At 40.0% G+C, this 25,437-nt stretch overlaps 1 protein-coding gene across 5 annotated transcripts in view; it reads left to right on the top strand.

Moving 5' to 3' along the window:
* Window positions 1-6: 6 nt before the first annotated feature.
* Window positions 7-25,437, top strand: part of USP24 (ubiquitin specific peptidase 24) — a 61,717-nt gene continuing 36,286 nt past the window's right edge. For all 5 annotated transcript variants that reach the window (XR_005627670.1, XR_005627669.1, XR_005627668.1 and 2 more), the window contains exons 1-15: window positions 7-504; window positions 12,555-12,720; window positions 13,685-13,752; window positions 15,203-15,346; window positions 15,841-15,963; window positions 16,837-16,872; window positions 17,412-17,477; window positions 18,982-19,047; window positions 19,879-19,953; window positions 20,682-20,840; window positions 21,918-22,032; window positions 22,537-22,640; window positions 23,790-23,897; window positions 24,349-24,444; window positions 24,542-24,703. Coding sequence is in view for 2 of the 5 variants with exons in the window: in XM_039711340.1 (XP_039567274.1) it covers window positions 196-504; window positions 12,555-12,720; window positions 13,685-13,752; window positions 15,203-15,346; window positions 15,841-15,963; window positions 16,837-16,872; window positions 17,412-17,477; window positions 18,982-19,047; window positions 19,879-19,953; window positions 20,682-20,840; window positions 21,918-22,032; window positions 22,537-22,640; window positions 23,790-23,897; window positions 24,349-24,444; window positions 24,542-24,703 (1,797 nt within the window). In the remaining 3 variants the exon portion in view is untranslated. The remainder of the gene's footprint in view (window positions 505-12,554; window positions 12,721-13,684; window positions 13,753-15,202; window positions 15,347-15,840; window positions 15,964-16,836; window positions 16,873-17,411; window positions 17,478-18,981; window positions 19,048-19,878; window positions 19,954-20,681; window positions 20,841-21,917; window positions 22,033-22,536; window positions 22,641-23,789; window positions 23,898-24,348; window positions 24,445-24,541; window positions 24,704-25,437) is intronic.

Here is a 25,437-nt window from a genome sequence, read left to right as displayed (position 1 = left end):
GCGGCGGCGGCGGGAGGGGAGCGGCGCTCCCGGCAACATGGCGGCGCGCGGGGCGGGCAGCGCCTGAGCCCGGCGCCTCTCGCTCCGCGGGGCTTCCCCCGGCCCCGGCCTCTTCTTCCTCCTCCTCCTCCTCCTCGTCCTCCTTCTCCCCCTCCTCCTGCTGCCGCTGCCCCTGCCCCGCTCCCCGGCGCGGCCATGGAGAGCGAGGAGGAGCAGCACATGACCACGCTGCTCTGCATGGGCTTCTCGGACGCGGCCGCCATCCGCAAGGCCCTGCGCCTGGCCAAGAACGACATCAACGAGGCCGTGGCGCTGCTCACCAACGAGCGGCCCGGCCTCCACTACGGCGGCTACGAGCCCATGGAGAGCGGGCAGGGCCCGCCGGGCGGGCACGGCTCCCCGGCCGGCGGGCAGGGCCCCCGCGGCGGCGGCGACGGGGACGGCGGAGGCGGCGGGGGCGGCTTCGACCCTCCGCCCGCCTACCACGAAGTGGTGGAGACCGAGGTGAGCTGCGGGCGGTCCCGGGGCGGTGGGAGCCACCGGAGCCTCGCCGCTGTCGGGGCCGGGGGAGTGCCCGGGGTCCCTCCGTCGCTGCCCGGGCCCGCGGCTCCTCGTCCCCCCGCATTCCCCGCCTGCCGCCCGCCCGGCGCGCTCCCCAGCCCCGTTCCCTGCCGGCGCTGCAAGGTGAAGCGCGCCCAGGGTTTTCCTTGGCATTCCAGGAATGTGTGGCTACCGTAGGGCTCTGCTTTTCGCTCCCCCTCTTGTGCCTTCTTGCATAATTCCGGTGACTAAGGGCTGTCTATTTTTTTTAAACTGTTTGCACAATGTGAAGGAAAGCGCAGTGTGGGTATGACTTTATGTACAGTTTTATTTGGGTAAGCTGAGCGTAAGTTCTGAAATAGGAACCCAGTGAGGTCAAATGTTTTTTCAGAACGGAGCTTTAACTCATGACTTAGGGCTGTGATGTAGATAGAAGTGCTGGGCAATGTCAGCCTTTCCCAGCTTCTCTCCTTCCTCCTTGTTTGCCTTTCTCTCTCTTCCATCCTCTTCCAGAACTCTGCGCCCTTCAGCCAGCAGATACACTCAGATGCTCTCCTTGCTGTCTGGAACAGTCTTGTAGTGCTTTCCTATAAAGTCTTCTCCTCCTCCAGGTCTTTTTCCCAAAACTTCACAGTGTGCTCATAAGAAAAGAGCTTATTAGTAGTGTCCAGACTGTGGGACTCGTGGGGATGAGAACAGCAGAAAGCCTCTCTGTGTGATACCAAAGGGCCACCTTGTGCATCCTCTGCCTCCAAAGTGGTCAAGAGCAGATGCTTAAGCTCTTGAATAAAACAAGGGAACCTCGTGTCCCCTCCCAGGCTCCAGTGACGAGCATCCTGAGGGTTTTCTGTGCCAGTCAGTCTTCTCCCTTTCTGTGCATGCATGTGTACGTGTCCATAAATAAATCCGTGAGGAATCCAGGCGTATCTGGTGCGTAACTACACTTGCACAGATCATCCGTATCCGTAGCCTCGGCGCGCTGACGTCCAGCCCTGCGGAATAAAGATAGGTGATCCTGCTCACTGAATGAACTGGGTTAGAGCCTGAGCTGCTCTAAGCTGCTGATGTGTGCTTGTGGAGTAAGGTGATCCGTGGGATGGCACGTGTGCCCTGCAGGAACGGAGCCGCTCCTTACCTTCCCTGGAGCGCCAGGGAAGCGGTTTCCAACCTTTGCTGTGAAGGATTGAGAGGGAATGAGAGTTCTTGTTGGCATTTGGGTTGGATGTGCTTCGAGCTGGGACAGTCTGCCTTGTCAGTGTGACATTTCAAGTGAAGCTGTCAGTGTAAACTTCAGAGGAGCACTTTTCTCCCCACTCTTGTTCCCGTTGCAAATGGCACTTTGACAACTCTCAGAGGATTCTCCCGCCCCCCATTATTTCATCCTGTACTTCTCATCAAATTTACTTACGCTTTATAATAGTTTCCTTTGCCACTCACCTTCTTGTTTGCTCTGATTTGTGTTCTTTTTAGCCCACAGGAGGGAAGTCAAAACATTTCATTACAGGTAAATCACTGCACAGAGCAGGCATTTCGGAAGGATTGAGTTGTCTTGGTAAATGAAACTTTATATAAATTCATGCCTCAGTTTAGTAATTGGATTCATTTGCAGATGAGCATCTGTCAACTCCTGCACGTGTATGCAAAGCAGTATTTTTGTAATGAAAGAGTTACATCTATAAAAGTCCTGAGACTGGAATTGTTGCCTGTGCATATTTGTCTAACACTGCAGTACAATTTAACAGCTTTTGACATACATTTTATGAAAGTAGGAAAGTGATATATGATCAGTTCTTGGGGTTTTTTATTCATCAGCTGTTATCTAGCATTATATTTAATAAGCTACAGCTATTCTTTAAGTGGTTAATCAGTAATTAATCAGGTTAATCAGTAGTTTTCCATTCAGCAGAAGGTTATGGCATATGAAGCTGTACAGAAAGCCATTGCAGAAGCAGCTATATTATTCATTGTAGTCATACACATTATGGTGAAACATATTGTACCCCATGCTGTCTTGTGGTAATTCAGATGTTATTTCTGGTTTTCTTCCTCTCAGTATCATCTCTCTTTCTAACAGCTCTTCAAGTGTGTATTCTTCTTTCTCTTCATAATGCCAGTTTTAACTTTTATTCAGTGGGGAGGAAGTGGCCTGTCAGATTTTTGGATTTTACATATCAGCAACAGGAGATAAAGAGAAGATAAATCACAGGAGAAAAATTCTTAGAAATTTTCCCCCAAGTAAAATGTTCCAATCTAATACTTCATGAACAAAAGTTAAGGTTAAATGTTATAATTTAAGAATAACAAGAATGCTTCAGTCATTCTTCAAAATGCATATAACAGGTCTGTACTTTGAATTTACATGCTTTTTTTGGCTGAGCACACTTTAGCATGCATATAAGAATAGGTCTATGAATGATTAAACACTTTACATTTTCCCTAATCAGTAATGAATCCATTATGTTTGCATATGCTTATTTGGTCTCTATTACATAATGTTAGAATCTGTTCAGCATTCATGTGGATCAAAGAAAAGCTTGTCTAGTGGTTTTCTTTGAGAGGAGCACAGCTACCAGATACATATCATACTAGTTAAAACATGTTTTCTTTAGATAAGGCTTTAAAAATCAGTGTGAATCTTTTTTCAGTGGTCCAGGCTGCTGGTCTTCAGGGCTGTCTGAAAGTGTAAAAGAAGCCTGAATTTGGAGTAACTGGCCCAGAAGCAAGATATCTGCTGTGAGCTGGCCCAGCATATGCCCTGTGCTTTCTTTTTGTATGAGGCTTGAGGTGAAGGTGTGCATAAATTTCAATTTCATGAGGTTAAAACTTCAGTTTCAGCAGGCTGGTGTTTCCCTATTGCTTCAGTTTTGGGTTAATAGCTGTGGTGTGCCTTTGGCATTGATGCTGGTAGCATGACCACACTTAACTCCTCAAAAGGAAAAGGCCAGACAAACTTGGGGGCTTCAGTTCATTTGTGCAGTCTTCCTAAAACCACGGGAAGTTCACCTTGAGGTTTACAGCTGCTTGGAAGTTTTACCCTTTGTAGCACCAAACCACACTGATAGACTGAGGTCACCTGCTTTTCCAAGAGGCAGCTTTGTGTGTTTGACATAAGTTCTGTGTTTATGTCTGTTGACAGAAGTAAATCTTGCAGTTTGGCAGGCATGTGGGGTTTCTGTGTTTATTCCTTAGGCAACATGCAGATTGTCACGGTGTGATTCTGTGCCGAGGGAGGCGGGTGAAGGATGCTGTGCTCATCTCTTCATCTGACTGACAGATAAGCTGCTTTATGAACTGCTGCTAAATCCTTATAATTTAAGACAAGACTATAAATGAGTGTGATGACAACGTCTGTCAGTGTGTCCATGAATTGCCACAATTGCTGGCTTTCATGAGTTTGAGAGGAATGGGGTGGAGAAGAGCAGGCTAAACAAATGTGGGAATTGTCACCAGAGAACTTGAAATTGTGGGGAGGAACAGGTAAAAATATTAAACATATACCAATGGTTTGTGTAACCTTCACTAAAACAACCTTAATTTGCTTTTAAAACAGCTTCTGAGAGCCATTACTGTGACCTTTTAGCTAAATTGTGATGAACAGATTATATTACCCCCTGGTTATTCCTGTCCCCTTCAGCATGTGCTCTTTTGATTTATGTTTTTTTAGTTGAACAGGATCAAAAGCTCATACATGCCAGATTTTACTAGGTAAGGTTTACGATAAAACTTGTCCAAGATTGCTTTTGAGGTGCTGTTTGACTGCAAGAGAAGGGATTTTGTGAAAAAAACAGGCTGGCTACCGTAGTGAGTGCAGTGCCAGGAACATTCTCACTAGTCATGCTGCAGAACTGTGGTGTTCAAACCCTAACTTTCCTCATCATTAAAGCTCAGGACTGAAAGCAGTTCTGCTACAGATGTGCTTTAGCTTTTAATGTGTAAAATGAGGATAATGGGGTGTGCTTTATTAGGAGAGCCATGGACGTTAGGCTTGTGAAGTTCTTTGATCTTTGAATGGAAGGAGCTGTATTTATTTAAAGACAAAGAAAGTATTTAGCCTTCAAGCAAATGAGATGGATTTCACGCTACAATTCTGCACATTTAAAGTCAGTCTTCTCTCTTGTAAGTAGTCTTGAGCTTTGCAAAAGTGAGTATTTCTTGCATTCTCATGTGGAAGTTTTACAGTGTGGCTTGTCTACGAATTGGCCTTGTAAAACAATTAAGCAATCAAATAAAGCTCTGTGGTGGATTCTGGCATCGGGTCCCTGGCTGGATGCCATCAGAATGTCAAGTGGAATTAGTATTTTAGCACTCTTGGTTTTCAGCATCACTGTTTTCAAAAATGAGTGGCCCTGGTGTGGAACCTCTTTCTATATTCTGGTTCCATTAACACTTCCTTTGAAACCATTTGAAAGAAAATAATCTGGGTTTCAGTCTTGATATAACACAGACTAATAGAGATGCTATTTTCAAAAATGAGTGGCCCTGGTGTGGAACCTCTTTCTATATTCTGATTCCATTAACACTTCCTTGAAAGCATTTGAAAGAAAATACTCTGGGTTTCATTTTTGATATAACACAGACTAATAGAGATGCTGCGTGAAGTTAGGGAAGTAGGGGTGATACTGGTTAATTTTAAATGTAAGCTTTGTTTTGAATAACTCACAAAGTCATTATCATGTAATGTGATCGTTAGAGTAATTGCTGGATTGAGAGGAGCACTCTGTAATTACTGGCTCATTGGTGAAGGTGATGCCTGCAGGGTCAGTGAAGGTGGGAGACAGCTCTGTACAGCCAAATTCTCAGCTGGGCAGGAAGTGTTTCTGGTATAATGTCCTCTGGAAGCATTTTTTGGTCATCTTCCCAGTTTACAGTGCTATTCTGTGGCAGCTGTTTAATAAGGAAGTGAAATGCTGAGGAAGAATGAGAATAAAAACAAATTAGCCAGTGTTAGAAGTTAATTCCAGCAAATCATTTGGATTGCTTTTGGATTAAGGAACAGTAGCTCTTTGTATGAGGAGGGCAAAGAGGAAGTGCCTGTTTCTTTTGTAAGCTTTTATTTTGAAAAAACACGTATTTGTGCTGCTGTAGGAATAGCCTTTGGTATATATGTTTCAGCGACCAAATTAAAAATTAATTTTAAAAGCCAGTGTTTCTTGCCACTTTATCTTCCTGACACTCCTTTACATCAGTTCTGGCTTTTCTGATGCCCAGCAGAACGATCTTGAGAGGCATTTAAAGATTTATTTTTTTAAATTAATTAGTCACAATTTTGGCATTACACACTGTCAAAATCAGCTGCTTTGTCAGTTCTGGTTTCTGTCTCACTATACATCAGTAGAACAGAAGTCTAGATGAGTGTTTAGCAGCATTATTGAATTAATTTTCCTTTCCAGAGCCTGACCTTTGGTCACTAAAATGTTACAGTAAATACTTTATGTAGTGGTTCTGCAGCACTTCTCTATTAATTCCTGGTGTTTTGGCAAAGGGAGATACAAGTATTGACTTAATTTTAAGTACTGAAATGTTAAGCGTTTGTGATTCATTGTTTTATTGTTTAAAAGCACAGTGTTTATCTGATATCACACTAAGTTATTCTGGGTTATTTGGAACAAGCATGAGGTTTTGTGCTTATGAAAACTCAAGGGTTGGGAGGAATAATGGTGTTGATTCCGAGCCTGGCTGTTTGTAGTTACACTAATGGAGTAAGTTTTTAAATATATCCACAGACAACAGTGAAAACACATGGAAGATAAGTGTTTTCCTTGGTTCCTTATGAATGGCATTCCTAACAGTGCTTTCCATGACCTCTCCCTCACCTGCAGCTTATCAGACTTCAAAATACGTTGCCAAAAGTGGTTGCAGTGAATCTCTGCCTCGGATTTCAATGAATGCTGTGGTAATAGCAGTAGAAAAGGGCAAAGAGGCACCTTGTATTTTTGAAGTTAAGTGGAGGTTTTAATTCAAGTGCTATTTTTACAGAGCCTCAGTTGTTTTGTTTTGCTGTGATGCTCAGGACTATGTTTATCTTTGAACAAGCAGGCAGGTACATCAGGGAGTATTGCCTGGTAACATCACACCATCACCCTGGAAATCAGGCAGAGAGTACAAGACATGTTTTCAGAAACTCTCAATTAATTCTCAGCTTTGCTGAATTTATTTTTATTTTTCAAATTTGTATCATGTTCCTATTCCCAGGCTTACACAGTTCTTGGTTGTGAGAGATGGGGGACAGAGGGAAGGTGGAGCCTAGGGTTTTTCTGGTTATAATTTGTTATAATCCTTTACAGCTTCTAAGGGTTTAGTCTAAACATACATCCTTGATGATGTCCTAGTGCAACTCTCAGTTAAGGTCAGTGTCTAAAACCTTCTGTGAGAAAGTTCACTAAATAAATTGGGTTTTTCCGTGATGGGATGAGAGTCCAGATCAACTTCAGTTAGGTAGGTGGAGTCTGTAAAAGAGAATTTATTTTCCTTTAGTAGTATAGTGGTATCATCCTTTTATACTGGCATGACAAAATACTAGCATTTTTTTCTTGTGACAAGACTGTATTTGTTTGTGTAAAGTAGTCCATAGTAGAAATTTTAAGAGCTTCATTTCTATGAAAAAAGAACAAAACATCTGTGTATCTCACCAACAAGCTTATGTTCTCTTAGCAGAACATAAACAACCAAAAACATTCCTATCTGTTGCTGCACTTAACATTTTTGCATCCCAATATGTTCCTCTGGATGAAAATTCAAGGGTGAGATGTTATATCTCTTTAGAACTTAAAAACTGTGACAATACTTTGCGAGGAAATGTCTGTCTGTCAGTAAAACATTCAGGAAATCACAGTGGCTTTTCTTATTGCCAGATGAGAAACATAACGTGGAAATTCCATACATGACACCATTTTTTGAGTCTTACTAATACTGACATATTCACAAGAGGATACCAAGCTTGCTCTTAGCAGTGTGGGTCCAATGGGTTCAATCTGAGTGCAAGAACAGGCAGCTAGGAAATACTCTACAATTTTGTTCCCACATCTGCCACTTAACAAGAGCTGAAGGTTCTTTAACCATCTGGAATACCAGTTTATAAAAAGCAAATAGGTTACAGGTATGAAAATGTAACAATTTTTTAAACATTCAGTACCTTGTTCTTAGTGTTTATGTGTAAGTGCAAGGTGGTGGATTTGAGGTATTTGAAAGGCTTTGAATTCTTGCACTTGTGTTTGAGTTGTAGGAAACAGAATATCCCCCTTTTAGGAGTTAATTAACAGAAAAAAATGTTTGACATCCAGGCGTGAAACTAAAAACTGCTTTAATCAATAGTCTGGCAGGTAGAGGGGCTGTCAGGTCATGACTTCAGGATTCATAGCTTCTCCCACAATTGGATGGGCACAGTACATCAGAGCAGAGAAATGCTCTGTTTTTGTGGGTGTTTGATATATTTCTCTCACCTTGCCTCCACCTGAGCATTGCAGTGCTGTGCAAACACCTGTGAGTGGTACAGCAGTGCTGTGCAGAGGGGAGCATCCCTGCTGACTCTTGGCAGCTGGAAAAGCTGTAGCATTGGAAAATTGATTTCTTTGTTTTCTGTGTCTGTGATAAAAACTGAAAGGTGGACCTAAAAATTTTTGTCAGCTAGTTCTGGCTTTGTGAATTTTTTTTCATTACTGCTTTTCAGAGCAGTTAAACTTTGTCCTCTTTGTTTGTAGGTACATAGTAACAAGGTTTTGTGGTGTTTTTTTTAACAATGCAATGAAACTTCAAAAATCTGTTTTCTTGGCTACAAAATGATGGTTGTTTTGTGAAAATGACTTATTAGAGAGGCATGGGGTGGAGGTAGCTGCTTGGTCTGCTGGTTTCTTAGAAAGTCTGGTCCTGTTGCTTGTTGAAAGAAACAAGACTTTGGGGTTTTCTTTCCTAAGTTATACTGGATTCAAGAGCACATAGTGTGATTTAGTTAAGGTGATAATAGATTCTGTTGGTAGCCTCCTATCAAAATCAAATTAACTAATTATGAATTGACTGTAATTTCATTACTAAAGCTGCCAATTAGAATCAAAACAAGTCTTAAACTCCTTGTTATTTTATGTCAAGTGACTGGTATGGAAGCTGTCAGTGGCTTTAGTTAAACAGTGTTTGATGAGTTAATTAGCTGAATACTGCATGAGTACATTTTGAAGCTTTAAACTGTGACCTTTTGGCAATTAAAGTTAATTCATATTTCGGTTTCTGTGTTAATCTTTGTTCTGTGTTACTCTTCTGTAGAAGCTTTTATGCTACAGATTTAAGCAATGCTTTATTGATCAGATGTTGAACAATTTTTTGTTTATTCAGCCTTGCAAGCAAATCTGGGAGGTGCCAGGTCCCCAGAGAGGGAATCTTGAATCAGTGCTTGAGCCTGTTCCTGTGAGGGTATTTCTCCTGGGAGCCTGTGTGTGTGTTTAGCCATAACTGCATTTTCACACCTTGAAAATAAGCCAGAAGAGCCAAGACTGTTAAAACAAGGGGATCTTCAGGGCTTTTGTGCAAAAAGAGATATATCAGAAGGCATGGAAAACCATATTAAAGGTTTGTCAGCAGAAGTTTGTTGGTCTCACTATTTCAGCTGCAGAAATAGCCACAGATTTATGATGTGCACTGTGGCTTCCTGCTGCAGAAAAGAGTGACTGTAATGGCCTTTTAGACAGTTTCTCTTTGGATGACCCATTGGTTACCAGGAGTAGGGTTGGGTGTTTTTTGGCTTTTTGCTATTCCATGGAAGAAAATCTTTACAAATCCTTATCATGTTGGGGGCCAGTCCAGTGCTAAGTCTGTTCAGCCAGAATTGCAGAGTCTGATGCAGATCATCATCAACTGGCAGGCACCATTCTGAAGTCACCTATTTGAAGGGAGGGAGATAGATCTTTATATGTATTTATTTATAAACAAGCAAACAAACCCCATAGTTAGTTCCCCAAAGCCAAGATTGAGCAAATCACTTTTTGGGAAACTGACATGGCCTTGTATCCTATTTACTTTCTCATATACCATAATTTTTCTTCAAAATCTTGTATTTCCTTCATGGACCTTTGTGAGTAGAGTTTGCAGTGACAGTTCCTGAGCTCCTCAGTTACAGAGCATTAATTGTGGGTACGTGTTCAGGGCTGTGTTGCATTTGTGAGTGTCAGCGGAGAAGTGAATTCTCCAGGCTGTGAGATCTGTGTGCAGATCTCCAGCCAGCATAAGATGATGCAAGAACTGAGCTGACGTTTCACCTTGCTGCAGCAGCTGCTGCTAATAAATCCCTCACTTTAAAGATCAGTGCCAAAATTGATTTAAAAATTGGGTGGTGAACAGTTTGGGCTTTTTCATGTGCAGAAAGACACTAATTATGAAAGAGCAGCAGTAAGTCTTTAAAGAGACTGTTTCTTCTAGTGGATTTGGTTTAAGAAACACAACTCAGTCTCCACTAATATAATATGAACATAGCTGTAATCTCCCAGAAATGCAGAGTGTTAGATTTATTAATGGTTTGGAGGGGAATTTGGGTTTTAAACTGTCTGGCTGTGTATTTGAGACTGTCACAGGTTTCACAGTAGCTGTGAAGCTATGTGGATGTGATGTGTTCTAAAATTAACACATGAACTTGATACTTTCTGCACATGGTTTTAGTAGCAGAGCACTGTCAAGCAAGCAGCCTCATTGCCTCTAATTCCTGGAAAGTGCCAAAAGCATGCTCCTTCAATGCAAATAGCTCCCATTACTATTAGGGCAATATTCCAAATACCACACTCATTTTTTGTGTAAAGCCATCTTTTCACTGCACTGTTGGTAGACTCAATCTAGCAATAGTCCAGATGTTTTCTAAGCATAATTTAGGAGAATGTGGGAGCTGAATGTACAGTGAAGATCATGTATTATTTCACTTTCCATATGAATTTGTGTGTCATGGACCCTGACAATCACTTGTGTGGAAGCAGGCAATTAATGAGCAGCATTGCTGGGATGCAGATGGGAAAGCAGAACAAGAAGTGGAGTTTTTCATCTGCAGTTGAAGGTCTGCATTGCTGTTCTGCACCTCTTTAGATACCAGTTGCTGTCCCTGCGTTTATTTAAGGTGGACACTTTCCTCCAGTGAAATGAAGCAACTGTTGCTCTGTGTCTGTAACATTTGTTGAAATGTTGCTTTCCTTAGCTACAAGTGGAGGCTGAACTGTAGTCCTTGAACGCCCAGCAATTGGGTGTTTAAGTTACACTCAGCCTGTCTTTATTATACTAAAAGTTCATTCCTGCTCTGTTACTGTGAGCACTTTATAACTGCACACTTGTTTTCTGTAGGAAATGGTTTTCTTTTCTGCATGGGTGTTCTTTACAGAAGCTGTATAATTAACAGTTGAATTTCTACAAAATTCTTCTAAATAATTTCAGTGTCTTTACATGTAGACCTTCAAACAACCCTTCTCCAAAACCTGAAGTATTTAAGCAGGGCGTGATTGCTAGGTGGGAATTACATCAAGCTTCCATGCACAGTACTGGATCAGGTGACCACAATTTCTGAAGCTGATATTCAGGTCTGCTAAAGTACAACCTCCCATAAAGACAAAATGAGCACAGTGTTTAGTAGGGGGTTGAAGAAAGGCAGCACTTTATTTCCCAAACAGCAATATGTGTTTTTTTCTAAGCAGTGTTCTGCTCCTATAAATTGTCCTGTTGCTCTCCAGAATGTTAGCAAGTCCAGCCTACGTGCTGCCCGTGAACTTTAAAGGTTAAGCTCTGCACAATTGCTGTTCCCTGGCTTAATAGTTTTGAACCATTATGAAGGTGAATGACACATTTACTTTTTAAAAACAGATCTAATCCTACAAATAGCAAATGCAGTGAGAGAGCTGGAAGCACACTTGTGTGCATGCATTGATTTTGTTCTTGGTATACATCTCCTCCAGAATTCAGTTCTTTCTTTTGGTTTATTCCTTTCTGGTTGTTCCATTCACTTTCCTGACACTGTCTGGTTTTTACTTTCGAATGTGTTTCCTGCTTGTCCTTCCTCCCTCCGTGTCCCTGGCTTCTTTCTCAGTGGGATCTTGTTACCATCACTGCTCTTGTTTTCCACTGTCTCTGACAGTGGCTCCTGCTCGCTGCCAGGCCTGCTCCAGACATTCTGTCCTTTCTCCTGCTGGCTTTGCCTGCTTGGCTTTGCCTGCTGTTGTGGAGGCAGGGAATGGCAGTCCATGTGAACTCTTTGACACTTCGGGTACCTGGCATCTCTGGGAGGTTAAAAAATAAACAAAAGAAAATAAATGAATAACTTGTCTACTCTTTCTTTGCTGCTGCTGAGGCAGTTACCTCATATGGCATATAGTGGAGAGCAGGGGGTAATTCTATGTCCTGTACACAGAAATAGCTGCTCTTTAGTGCCACTAGCAAGGAAACCTGTAATGCTTAGTTGCAGTCACCTGCTTGCCTTTTCCCTCTTACCTTCCAGGATATTTGTCAGTAACTCATTATGACTTCAGGAGAAGGATAATTACATTACCTTGTTGGACAACTATATTTGATGTAGGTTTTTCTTTAGATTATTAGTTAGTAAAAGAAAATCTTGATGTACTGAAACAGTATCCTGTATTTCTAGTGTGATGGGGTGAAATGGACTTCCCTTAGAGTAAACTATTCCCATATTCTACAGGAGCTGTTGAACAGAGGATTAATGTGCAGATCTATGGAGATCAAAATTTGTACTCTACAGTCTCCCAGGGACTGGAAGTACTTATCACCTGGCTCTAGGATCTGATATGCTATGGAACAAGATTTGCTGCTTAAATAGGCAATTAGTTAGCAATTAGTTATGTAAACATGGTAGTTATCACCTCCATGAAATACATCCAGGTATGTAATCCCTTCAAATTGAAATATTCAATTCTACTTTGAAAAACACAAGCAGCCTCAGGGTTGAGAATTTGACATGCTTGTTACAAGCACAGCTGCCTTTTCTAAACCCTTTAATGTGTTTAGGAAACTGTTTCGCTTGAACTTTTTTTTTCCACCTGCAGAAAAATGATGAGAATGGGAATTGCTCTGGTGAAGGGATTGAGTTTCCAACAACCAACTTGTATGAGCTGGAGAGCAGAGTTTTGACAGACCACTGGTCCATACCCTACAAGAGGGAGGAGTCTCTAGGCAAGTGCCTAATTGCATCCACCTACCTGGCCAGACTGGGTAAGTTCCCTTTCACAGTTGCACAGATTATCTGTTCAGAGGGTGTCACAGACAGAATGTTGGGCAGCTGGGTGTTTCACTTTAATCTTGCTGCTGTTTGCTTGCACCCTACACAACAATCACATCTCTGGGAAAGTGTTTAGCAGTGAACTGTTCTACCCAATGCTGTGAAAACATCATTGATCTCTTTTTCTTTCTCTTTAAAGTCATTTGTTTACTTAAGTTTTTTGAAAAAAGTGGCACACATGTTTATTTATGTTCGAATAATTGTGGGAATTACATCTTTTCAGAGCTAAATTACTGACTCTTTTTTTTTTTTCCTTGTCCTTGGTATTTTCCATGCATAAAAGCAAGCTGTCATCTCAATTCCTGCTGTACCATTCTTGTATAAGTGGTTGCTTTTCCCTGGTGAAGTGCTTATATTGCACGAGATCTGATTTTGACTCTTCTTATTCAGTACTCTGGCTGGGGCTAAGAGTGTTATGGAGGCACCACACCCAAAAACTGGTGTACAATGAGAGTACAAGATAGATTTTCAGTCATGCCTGATGGCAGACTAAAGGAATGTTGTAATCTCTTGGAAGAATAGAAGTTAAGTGGTTCTGGTTTGCTTCTCTGTTTCCAATCTGTGTTAAAAGGGTGTGCTTTAGTTTTGGTGCGAGGTTGTGAAGCATCAGTAGGATGAATTGTAAACTCTGAAGTTTGCAAGTTACTTATAGTGCTAATAATGCTTGAAAAACCTGTAAAAGGTATTGGGAAATTAATTCTTAGTTCTGAAAGGCAGGTTCTCTCAAGTCATGCTTTTTGTGGCTTTAAAAGCATGCTAATTATGAAAGAACAGTAGCACTTTTACTACTGCTAGTTTGGGTTGGTGTTACCTCAAATTTGCAGCAAGGTCTCTGAGATCATCTTAAAAAGTAAATTTTTAAAAATACTGTTAAATAGCACTCTCTTTTCTGTAAAGGTCTTTCTGATTCTGATGAGAATTGCAAGAGGTTTATGGACAGATGCATGCCTGAAGCATTTAAAAAGGTAAGTAGGTACAGTAGGCCAGTTCAATGTTTCTTTGTGTTGTTTATGGTGGAAATAGTGTTTTGTAATCCAGACTTCAGGCAAATACTGAATGGGTTGTTAGATTAAAATCACACTCAAAATATTTTCCTAGATTAAAATCATAGAAATTAAATTTAAATCATACAAGTTCCCAATTCTGTAACTCTGGCCAACTTCAGCACTTAGCGTGGTTTTTTTTTGTTGTTGTTTTTTTTTGGTTTTTTTTCTCCTCTTAAATGAAGAGCACAGAGCCCAAAGAGAGGTTTAAAGACCCTTGGATATGGCCACTGGTGGCAAGTTCATGTCAGATTTTCATTAACTATTGTTTCTGTTATTTCTTCAGAGGGTTGCTAAATTCTTTTCATAATCCATTCAGAATTTTGTCTTTCACCTCAGTTCTCAATGCCCTGTGTTTCTCTGGGCTGTTGTGAATTTGCTCTATAGAGCTTCCCAAACTAATTGACTTCCCACTATTCCATCCACTTTAGGTACTGCCTAAATTTCCTGCCCAGTATTTAGACAATATCTATAAAAACACATACATACCCTTTAAAAAGTTACTTTGTCCTAGTGTTAAAATACTGAGAATATAACTTCATTTAAGAAGGCAGAAATTTAAGGGATTTTTTTTTTCATTTAATTATCAGAGTACTGATCTTACATACAATAGTTTTATATCACTTTGTGGTTTTTGCATATGAAATAAACAATGTAGATTGTTCCTCCAGAAGGATAATCTGTAGAAATCTAAGTTCAGGATGTGCTGAATTACAATTTGCTGAAATATTTACAAGAAACTCTATTAATGGTACAAAAAGTGATTGCATTTAAACTATTAAGTCTTTTATCTGCTTCTGTTCAGACACAGCAGAAATTAAATTAAATTTGCAGATGGTAGTCAAGTTTCCTTTATAAACAACTATGAAACCAGATTTAAAGAACATGTTTCAGTAGGTGGGAGCAGCATTAAATACCTCTTTCTCTTGGTACATGTGCTTTACTTTCCAATAGAAGCTGCTCAAAAAGTGTGAATTGGTAAATGGTTACCTCAGCTGAATCAGTGCAGCTTTATGGCTGCCTGTTTCAAGATTTAATAGTTGTGTGTTCAATCTGCAAACAGATTCATTTCATAGTAGCTGTTCTTTGCAAAGGTTACGATCTCTCCTAGTGCATGCAAGTGGAAAACACTTTGATAGATTTTATTTTCTGTCATAAACTGTGATTTAAGGTGTTCTTCCACGAAATTACAAATTGAGTTAACTCTTAAGCCATTAGTGCAGAAAGAACATCTGAGAAATACACCAGACAGTGATGATTGCATTCCAAGGAAACATTTATTCTGAAAAAACAGTCTCAGGAGTTGATAAATTTGTCCTTGTTTGTGATTGTGCTCCAACTTTTAAAAAGTTCCTTTTTTTTTCCTTGTTAGCTGTTGACATCCAGTGCTGTTCACAAGTGGGGAACTGAAATCCATGAAGGGATCTACAACATGCTCATGCTGCTGGTGGACCTGGTTGCAGAGAGAGTAAAACAAGATCCTATCCCCGTGGGCCTGCTTGGTGTGCTTACAATGGTACTTGACCCTCTGATGCAGTTTCTAATATCTGGGTATTTGGCATTTTGTATTTATGCAGCTGATGCTTTCTTCAACTGTTTATGTTGTAGTTCATTGTCTTAAAATCTGCAGCCATTGCTTGCTGCAGATATTTTACATCCAGTATGCAATTCAAAGGAGTGGATGCTGTTAAAAACTTCTGAAAACTAGCAGTTTAAAAAATATATATTTTTGTCACTTTTGCTGTTTATTTTGAGTTCACGTCTCTGTTTTATGGACCTCTGGCTCACACGGTTATTGGATAATTGTCTGTACAGAATAAAGGCTTCAAAATGCTTTATATGTTGAGAACTGAGAGACAGGAGCAGGGGGCTTGTATTCAGCTTTATTTTTTTGCTAGATCTTTAACTGTCAGCCAGGAGAATGCTCAGCTGAAATGGTTAAATATTATCAAGATAAGTTTTGAAGCTGGCATAAGGCACCTGTTCATTGCCATGGGCTTTTCTTTGAAGGCATTTAATCCCGACAATGAATATCATTTCAAGAATCGAATGAAGGTGTGCCAGAGAAACTGGGCAGAAGTCTTTGGAGAGGGGAACATGCATGCTGTCTCACCCATATCCACTTTTCAGAAGGTAAGCATGGCCGTGCCCTAAAAACTAATTTTAGGGTGGATGTCTTTGTCTCAGATAAGATTATTTTTTGTAAGACAAAGTTTAAATACGTCACCAAGAATAACTGCAAATAGATGTGGAGTGTATGTTCATCTGTAGACATTAATTTGTGGTCTCAAATTGTTCCAATTCTCTGTTAGAGGCTACATTTAGAAATGGGTGAACTTTCATGTCTAAAGTAGCAGAGCAATCTGTGTTTTGCTTTACACATGAAGCACACAACAGGTGGATCTGTGTATTTAAGGACTGACATCTGTTTGGTTCTTGAGAGTGAAATGACCAGGATAACTCCAAGTGTCCAGTTCTAGTAGAGAACTCGGGCTTTTCTGACAGCCAAGGATAAAATATCTTCAACTCAAACACACTGGCAAGGAGGCAGTTTTTTGAGGTTTGCACTGTCTTGTCACAGTTGTTCCAGATGGGTGGGTCCAAACAGCATCAGTGGAGTTGATTTCTCCTTCAGGAAACAAGTTTGTGGCTGTAGAAAGAAAATTCTGCATCCGCTGCTTTGGGAAAGTAATGTTCCACACTGCTACAGTGCTATAAATACAGTTGCCTGTGAGTCAGCAGCCACAATGTGATCTGTTGCCACAGCACATGGGCAGTGATGTCAGGCAGAGTCCAAAACGGGATGATGCTCATGAGAACCAACCAGAGCTCCAGCTACACTTAATACAGGAACTGTTACAAACACTGCTTTATTTGTGTAATGGTGCATCCATTTGAGGTGTGAGTTAAGAGGCTGAATGTGTCTGCCCAAATGTCTGTTTTAGAAGACAAATGTTTAGCATTGATGTTGCAGCTGCTAATTTGTTCCTGTTCTTATTGTTCAAGGAACCTCATGGCTGGCTGGTGGATCTGGTAAACAGGGTAGGTAAATGTAAACCAGAATTGCTGTTTATCACTTGAATCCATTGGTCTTCGGAAATCACTCCTCACTTTTCAGGCAACCTCAAAAAAATTAGTTTGAGATTTTAATCCTGCCTTGTAAAATGTAGCTTGTTGAGTTGCTGCCTTCTCCCTTGAGCACCTTTACCCTAACATGGCATCTGTGACTGGAGGAATTTGAGAGCCCAGGTGAGACTGCAATCAAAGGTCCCCTAAGCAGAAGGGCCAGTCCAGTCAGCTGTTGCTGTTTGTGGTCTGCCTTTCTTACCTCTGTCCATTTTTGCTCAGGACAGTGTTTCTAGCTTGATGCTTAAACCCTGCTGCCATGTATAATTGCATTGCATTCCGCAGTGTGCCTCTGCATTCCCAAGAAAATATAAAGCTTTGTTTGGATGTGGTGTTCCATGGTAAAGGACACTTGTTGGCACCTCAGGAACTGTCAGTGGAGTGTTTTCTATAATCTCTTATTTTAAAAATAAAATACTGTAGTTCACTGTGTAATACTGATTATTTTATTTCAGTTTGCAGAGTTGGGTGGATTTTCAGCAATTCAGTCCAAACTCAATTCTGAAGATATTGAACTTGGGGTAAGTCCATCTCCTGTCATGAGACTTCTCCCTTTCCATTTTACCTTTCATGTAGAACTAGCAGTGTCCCTTTTGGCAGTGCTTTTACCTTTTCTTTGGTACCAGAGCAACACTCCCACAGAGCCCTGGAGAAGTGCTGTCAGGCTGAAGGTCAGATGAGGTTGTACATAAGAATCCTGACTGAAGAGCAATTAAGACTTCCCAGAGAAGGAGAGAAATTAGTGTACCTTTCTGCTAGCATTCAGCCTTCTGGTTAGACATCAATCAAAGTAGTTTTGTTGTATGTTCACCAGTATGTCCCTGGTTTTCTGTTTACTGCACCCATAGCTGCATTTAACTGCAAGTGAATTGACTTCTGTCATTTATTACAGAAATCACTGTTCAAAGAAAAAAATCCTTAGGAAGACAGACAGTGTCTAATCCTAAACAACTCAAGAGCAGTGTCTTAAAACTGACTGGTTCAACAGAGCTAAGCTATTTTTGGTGCTGAAGTCTAGCTTGGTTAGTTTTAGCTTCCTAGCCTATATTCAGGAGACTTCCAATTCTTTCAAGCTTTGGAGCATGAGGAGGCTAAAGGAAAATTATGTCATCTGGAACCTTGTCCCCCAGTGTAAAATCAGTCTGCTTCCAGTGACATGCCACTTGGAGGGAATTCAACATCTTTTCTTTGGGTATTGATATTTTCTGCTTTATATAGAGATAAGTTCATATGTGAGCTTGACAGAAGAATAAGGAAAACCTTGATTTACATGCCAGTTCTGTAATGGAAACTTTGACTTGACTTTGTTTAATGATTAATAACAGCTTGCTTAGGAAGGAAATCGGGGTCATTGTCACCTAGTTTGGGCCTTGGATTGCACTGCTGCACACTCAGTTCCACAATTCTTGATCCAGTGTGAAAAGAAACTGATTTTGATGGTATTTATTGGCAAACAAATGCTCTTATACATTTAATTTCTTGACGATAGATACCACTTTAAAATCATGCATTGAAGAGATCTTGACATGTGTATGACACATTTACAAAAGCTTTCTCCCACGTATTGCTTTGGGAAAGAAATTTGCCATATGGCTTTAACCTTAAATTTTGCATTCACACTTTTGATTGCTGTAGAGAGCAAGCAAAATGTGATATGTTCCTTTCCGTCTGTTTATTTCTGTAACTGAAACAGGATCTGTCAGAGAACACTGAACAGAGTGATGAGAGGACCAAGATTAGTGAAAACTGGGAAGGCATTTTTTATTTCAGACAAAAATATATAACACATACTGTGTGCCATATATAATATATAGCACATACTCTACTGTGTGCCATAGAGTAAATCTTTCTTAAACCATGTGTTGTTGTAAAGGACTTGCACTCCAAAAACAATCATAGCAAGCGACTGGAAATACGTAATATAAATTACACTTTTTCACCTTTATTTGCCTTTTAAGCTATAGATTACTAACTATGGAAAGATTCCTTAAATATGCACCTAAATATTTGCTGTCTTTTTTTCAGGCAATCTCTGCATTAGTTCAACCATTTGGAGTTTGTGCAGAGTATCTTAACTCTTCTGTAGTACAGGTAAAATGTCTTTGTTATGACTTGTAAGAGGACTGAAAATTAATTTCCAACTGTGTTGGTGTGAAACTGGTGACTAATTTGAAAAGCCTTCAAACCTCACGTTGCAGAAAGTACAAGAACCATTTTGAGCATGCTGAGGTGATGAGTAAAGGGCTCAGACAATATTCAGATTCATTTTCCAAGCAATTATCTGTAGTCATGTATCTACATCTGCAGCAGTGAGAAGCTTTACCACTGCTATTAGTAAGCTTCAGCAGTAGAAGCCATGTGGGGAAAGAATCCAGCCTGAAGGATGAATTTTGCTTTCAGTTTAACTTTCTGGCTGAGATCAAGGACATGGATATGAGAGTTTACACTGCAGAAATTGTGGTACAGCAAAATAAATTCACCAGGATCTCTTCTTATGTGCAAACGTACTCCAGGCTTCACTCCTGCCCTCACCACCAAAACCTGTTGACCTGAGTGACTGAAAGAGTTTATTTGAAGAGGATGTAGTTTAGAAGCCCCTGGGAGTAAGAGAGGCACATGCACCTAATAACTGATGTGTTTTTAGAGGTCATTTGGTCTGTCTCTCTTTGCAAACCTGCATTACAGCCGTCTGAAATGGGTTCTTACTCTAATTGCTTTTTTTGTTTCCTGGACACAGCTATAGGATAGGTTTATCTTTGTTGTAGTGATGCTTTATCTTTGTTGTAGGTGTAGCTTTATCTCTGAGGTAGTGGTGGGCTTTCAGCTAAGTATTTCCTTTTGCTGCAGTCACGTCTTTCGAGTAATGCGATTGATTTCAGGAAGCATTAAAATGATTGTCATGCCTTTTCTCACGTTCTTTAGCCCATGCTGGATCCAGTCATTCATAAAATGATTAAATATGTACAGAATGTAGAAGAGAAGGACTTGAAAGACAAGGTAATGTTTTACATATTAAATATTTAGGAAGAACTTCCTGCGTGTCTTGGAAATGCTGTCAGTGTAAATTAGAACAATAGCTTTCTTCTCACTGGCAGGAATACAGCCTGTTCTGAATTCTGACTGAATGAGATAATGAAAATGCATTTATCCAATTCCATTCCATACCCTTTTCAGTAAATATCTGGTTTATGACCCTTTCTTAAGTATTTTGCTGCTGTTGCTATCAAATTTTTGGTTTTGTTTGTCCCCTTGTGCAGCATGCTGAATGCTCACTTCTCTGACTCAAAGATATTTACTGACTTGCAGTCTATTAAATTCATATTACTGTTGCAGTAGGTGTTTGCTTCTGAGAATTTGGTAGTAAAGTTTCTGTGTAACTTGTGGATACTTCCTGCATTACCCTGAATTTGGCATTCAGTTGTATTATTAAATTGTGTTGACTTTTTACTTAGTTATAAATTGTTGATTTTAAACAATAAAGTATTCATAGGTTGTTGAACCAAAGGAGAGTAATTTACCAAATCTGAAGCTTTAACCAGAGGTTTCATTATCTTAAAATTTCTACTGTACAAGTAATACTTCCATATGTCCCAGGTAATGTGTTTCGATTAACCAATCTGCTTGGTCACTAAACCCACTCTTTGTGAGTCACTGACATCCGTAGCAGAACAGCAAAAATACCAATACCTCTGTTTGTCCCTTTTTTGTTGTTTTGTTTCAAACAGAGACTAGTGAGTATCCCTGAGCTGCTGTCTGGGATCAAACTGCTGTGTATGCGCTTCCAGCCTGACCTGGTCACGGCGGTCGATGACTTGCGGCTGGACATCCTGCTGCGCATGTTGAAATCCCCCCACTTCAGTGCAAAAATGAATTCCCTCAAAGAAGTAGGTTGGCTTTTTGTCTGGCTGTGTGTGTGCACACGAGCATGGGTTTGGGTAGGATGGGTTGTTAATAAGCCACTGAAACCACAGCCTTAAAAAAAGGAGATGGCGCAATATCTCCTTGCAAGTTCTGTTGCTTTAGCAAAAGCTCGGTTCAAAATAAACACCAAAACAAGTTAATATAACAGAAGTTGTTTATAGCATTAGTAGCCACTGCGAGGCTTCCTAGTTAGACAGAGTTTGAGAAGTGCACTGTTCTAAGAAATGCAATTTTAGATTGATTTATAAGCAGTGGTCTATGCTATTCATTGAATATTCACTCTGGGATAATGCCTAGCATCCTGAGCTATATCCCATTTTTCTTCTTTCACTGAGAGGAAACAGAAAAAACCCAAATGGGACTTAAACCTATATCAATGTCTTAGTCCACTCATATCAGGTCATTGCACTACATAATTGTCGTATTTTATATAGTATTTTTTATTTATTACAGTTGTATGTGGACACTATAGTGTTTCAGAATCCATCTTTGCTGCTTTTTTCCTTCTCTATTTAAGAGAATATTAAGATGTTAAACCTCATTGCTGTTTGGTTCTTAATCATAAATGCTGTGTATCCGTGGTGAATTTATAAAAGTGCAGCTTTTGAAGATTTTAGCAGAAATGTGCTTTTTCTCCCTCGAGTGAGAAGCCTGTATCAGTTCAGTATTGGATAAAAAGTAGGACACTGATTTGAGTGGAACAAGCAGAAGCCTGAGATAACCTACTTCTGGCATATCTGTAGAAAGATACCTGGCATTGCAGGCCAGCTTTTCTATGTCAGACTGAGAATAAGATTCTGCTACATCAGAGACTGATGACATGGTGTTTCTGGCTTATTGAAAAACAAAATCAAAAAGTTAAAAAACCAACACCCTGCAAAAAACAACCAACCAAAAAATCCCAAACACATTCTGTACTCAAAATATTGCAGGATTCACACTTAAGCTTCATCATGAGCCTTTCTGAATAGATTTCACTCTGTGTGTGAGAGATGCAGGTGGGAATTTTTTGTAAAAATCTTACATTTTGCAATTTTTAGGTAACAAAATTAATAGAAGACAGCACTGTGTCCAAGTCAGTGAAGAATGCAATAGACACAGACCGACTGCTGAATTGGCTTGTGGAGAATTCAGTCCTGTCAATTGCTCTGGAAGGTAGGAACTCTCCCAAAGCCTTTTGGCACATGCTTTGAATGGCTTAAATTTAAAAATCTCCTATCTCCGTTTCAATACACTTTAATGAGCACTATTAACCAAAGAGTTCAAGGTGTTTGTTGTCTCCAAAATAAAGTGAAATCCTGCAAATTCTGTCCTCTTCTGTCATCTAGTACCCTGACATCTGTCTTCTGCTGTACTTGGGGCTCTTTTACTCAAAGTTGGTATATTGTTAGCCTCTAAAAAAGAGAGAAAAGAGGTGTTTCTCTCCTCAAGTAGTAACATTCTGTAGGAGTGCTATCAGATGTATGAAGCAAAACAAAATAAAAATAGAAACAGCCTTGTTCTTTTACTTTGTACTGATACTTGTCTGTAACAGTAAAGACCTTCCAAATGAAGATAGATTTGTTCTCTCCTTTAAAATAATTAGTTCTTTTATGTAAATTTAAGGTATCTAATACTGTTTGAGATACATTAATTGAGTTGTCTTTCTTTGTTTCACAGGTAATATAGACCAAGCACAATACTGTGATCGTATAAAGGGAATTATTGAACTGCTGGGCAGCAAATTATCTTTAGATGAGCTCACTAAAATTTGGAAAATTCAGGTAAGCAATCAAGTCTAGGCAGGTGCTTTTAGACTGTCTTACAAACAAACAAACATTCAAATGAAGGGATTTTTTAAAATAATCTATACATCTCTATTGCAATGTGGAGGTGTTGAGATTTTAACAGTATAATTAATGCAAAGACTTGATTCTACTTCTTCCTTTACCATGTAAAAGCTATTGTTCTGGCAATTTCTTGCATCACAGCTGCTAAATCCTGTGATGAAGTTCAGTTCTTTGCAACAAGTGTTAAGGGACTGCAAAAGTATTTGACTTGGCATAAGAGGTTGTCAGCCTGAAACAGGTGACAGGAATATTTGTCTAGACCAAACTAAGATATTAATGTTTGTGGGTGAGGGTATGGATTTAAAGTCAGAGTGTGATTTTGAAGACAGTGGGCTCCAACTGTATGAATTCCTATTTAGCTTCCTGTACAGACATATAATTGACTGACAAGTCATCTTTTGGCCTTCACTTTAAGGGTATTCAATTTATTATTGTGTGGGGAAGGTGGTTTGAGTGTTTATGTAAGTGACACATGCAAACTTTGACAAGAAACTAATCTTCCAGTGCAGGAAATGGTTTTCTTCTCACTGCAAATGTTGATATTTTAGACTAAACTCATTGAACACTGTCAGGTCTGCAGTTTGTGTGGCATGGTAGCAAGTCTTTAATGCTTAGCAAAGTTGAAATGTGATTCTAGCTCCCTCACTTTTAGTCTTTAATAAAAAGCAATACTTCCTCCCCCTCTCTGGCTGTTGTTACCATGGTGCTCCCATGCATGTGGGAGGAGATTTTGTATTGCTCATTTTTGAGTAAAGCCTGGAAGAGTTTCAAAGATTCAACACCTCACACGTGAACCTCACCAAGCAATAGAAAAGGTGATGTTTGTACTGCTGCCACTGCAGCAGCTTGAAGCTTCTGTAATGATGGCAGACTTGTAGTTTCCTGCTTTAGAATTACTTCCAAAGACTTCTCAGCCAGGGAAATCAGGGGCACAGACAGTTTACTCTGAGCTTGTGTTTCTACCATGTCAAAAGCTGCTGTTCTCACTCATTAATGTGAGTAGTAGGATAATGCTTACATGAAGGTTTTTCTCTGCCTTGTTTGGGTTGAAGTCCTACTTTCTTGTGTTTTCTTCCTTTTCAGTCAGGACAATCCTCCACTGTGATTGAGAACATACACACCATTATTGCTGCAGCTGCTGTGAAGTTTAGCTCTGATCAGCTCAATCATTTATTTGTTCTAATCCAAAAGGTAAGTTTTCACATGAATTTACATTCCTTAGGAAGAGAATTGATGAGATGTACTTGTGCATCCAGCCTACTGAAAAGCAAATACCTTGAATACATTTGTATTTTCTATAAAAATGTAAAATTTTACTACTAACTTTTATGTTAACCCAGAAGCCTGATCTGCTACTGTATTGCTAATTGACTTGGATTTTAAGTACATTAGGTAGCCAGTCCTAAGGGACTTAAAGTGAGATTTTATTATTATATTTAATCCCTAATGGTATTTGAAAAAGAGCTGAGCAAATTAGTGCTGTAACTCCCAGCAACAGAAATAAGGAAATACTTATGGTGGAAACATACTTGTTTGTATTTTGATTTTCCTGCAGTTAAGCAATTGTGTGTTATATTTTTGTGTACACTTGAGATGTAACAACCTGCCAGGATGCTCTAACATTGATTTCTTTGCTGTGCAGAGCTGGGAGACAGAGAGTGACCGAGTGAGGCAGAAGCTGCTGAGCCTCATTGGGCGCATTGGCCGAGAAGCACGAGTGGAAACAACCACTGGCAAGGCAAGTGGATGGCTTTCCTTTGGATTTTTGATTTATTAAATGTAGAGTAGCCTCTGTACTTCCTAGGTCCTGACTATCCTTGCTCTTCTTCCTGCAGGTTCTGGAGGTACTTTGGGAACTGGCTCATCTTCCAACGTTACCGTGTAGTCTTATCCAGCAGGCCTTGGAGGAGCACCTGACAATCCTCAGTGATGCTTATGCAGTGAAAGAGGCAATCAAAAGGAGCTACATCATCAAATGCATAGAGGATATTAAGAGGGTTGGTTTATTATTTTATCTTTTCCAAAATGAAATCTTATCTAGCCTCGATGTTGCCCTTTTCTTTCAAGATGCACAAATTGTGTGTCCCATCTGTAAGTTCTTACCTTGGGGAGTCCTCGAGAGGGGTAGGCTTTGTGTGAGCCACTTTGTTGATCATGAGACTCATAGTAAGTCTCTTGCCTTTGTTTTAAGCAAATTTTCAGCACAAGGAGTGATCAGTTTATGGGAAACTACCAGGATGGGCCCAAGGTTAGAATTTGCAAATGGAACCACTGTAAAGGTATGTCAGTATTTTAACTGTCCCTTTCATGTGAAAGCCTAGATTAGTTTATTTTGAGTAAAGCATGTGTTCTGGCATGACCATTAAGTCTCAAAATGCAAATCAATATTTCAGTCATAGTAGTTTTGTGTTTTAGTAAAATACTTAACTCTTTTCCTGTAACATAAAGAAGCCATTCCCAAAGCTGCCTGTACTGTTTCCTGGCAGCAGCAGAGATGTGCATGGCTTAAAAGACTGCATATATTCTCTCCTGCACTGTTCACATAGCAGGCAGTTTTTCTTCAGGCCTGCAGGAATGCTCCTGTCTTTTTTTTCAGCCTGAAGTATGCTGTAAATAAAGAAAAAGGCTTGTACTTCACTGTTCATTTCTTTAATGGTAAAACAGGTTTTGTCTGTGTTGCAGCATCTGTAGAGTATTTTAGATGTTTAGGAGGTATAGTATGTTGGTTCTT

This window comes from Passer montanus, unplaced genomic scaffold, assembly GCF_014805655.1.
Source record: "Passer montanus isolate IOZ18808 unplaced genomic scaffold, ASM1480565v1 scaffold25, whole genome shotgun sequence".
In the NCBI taxonomy this organism is placed as follows: Eukaryota; Metazoa; Chordata; class Aves; order Passeriformes; family Passeridae; genus Passer; species Passer montanus.
This window is presented reverse-complemented; position numbering and strand designations above follow the sequence as displayed.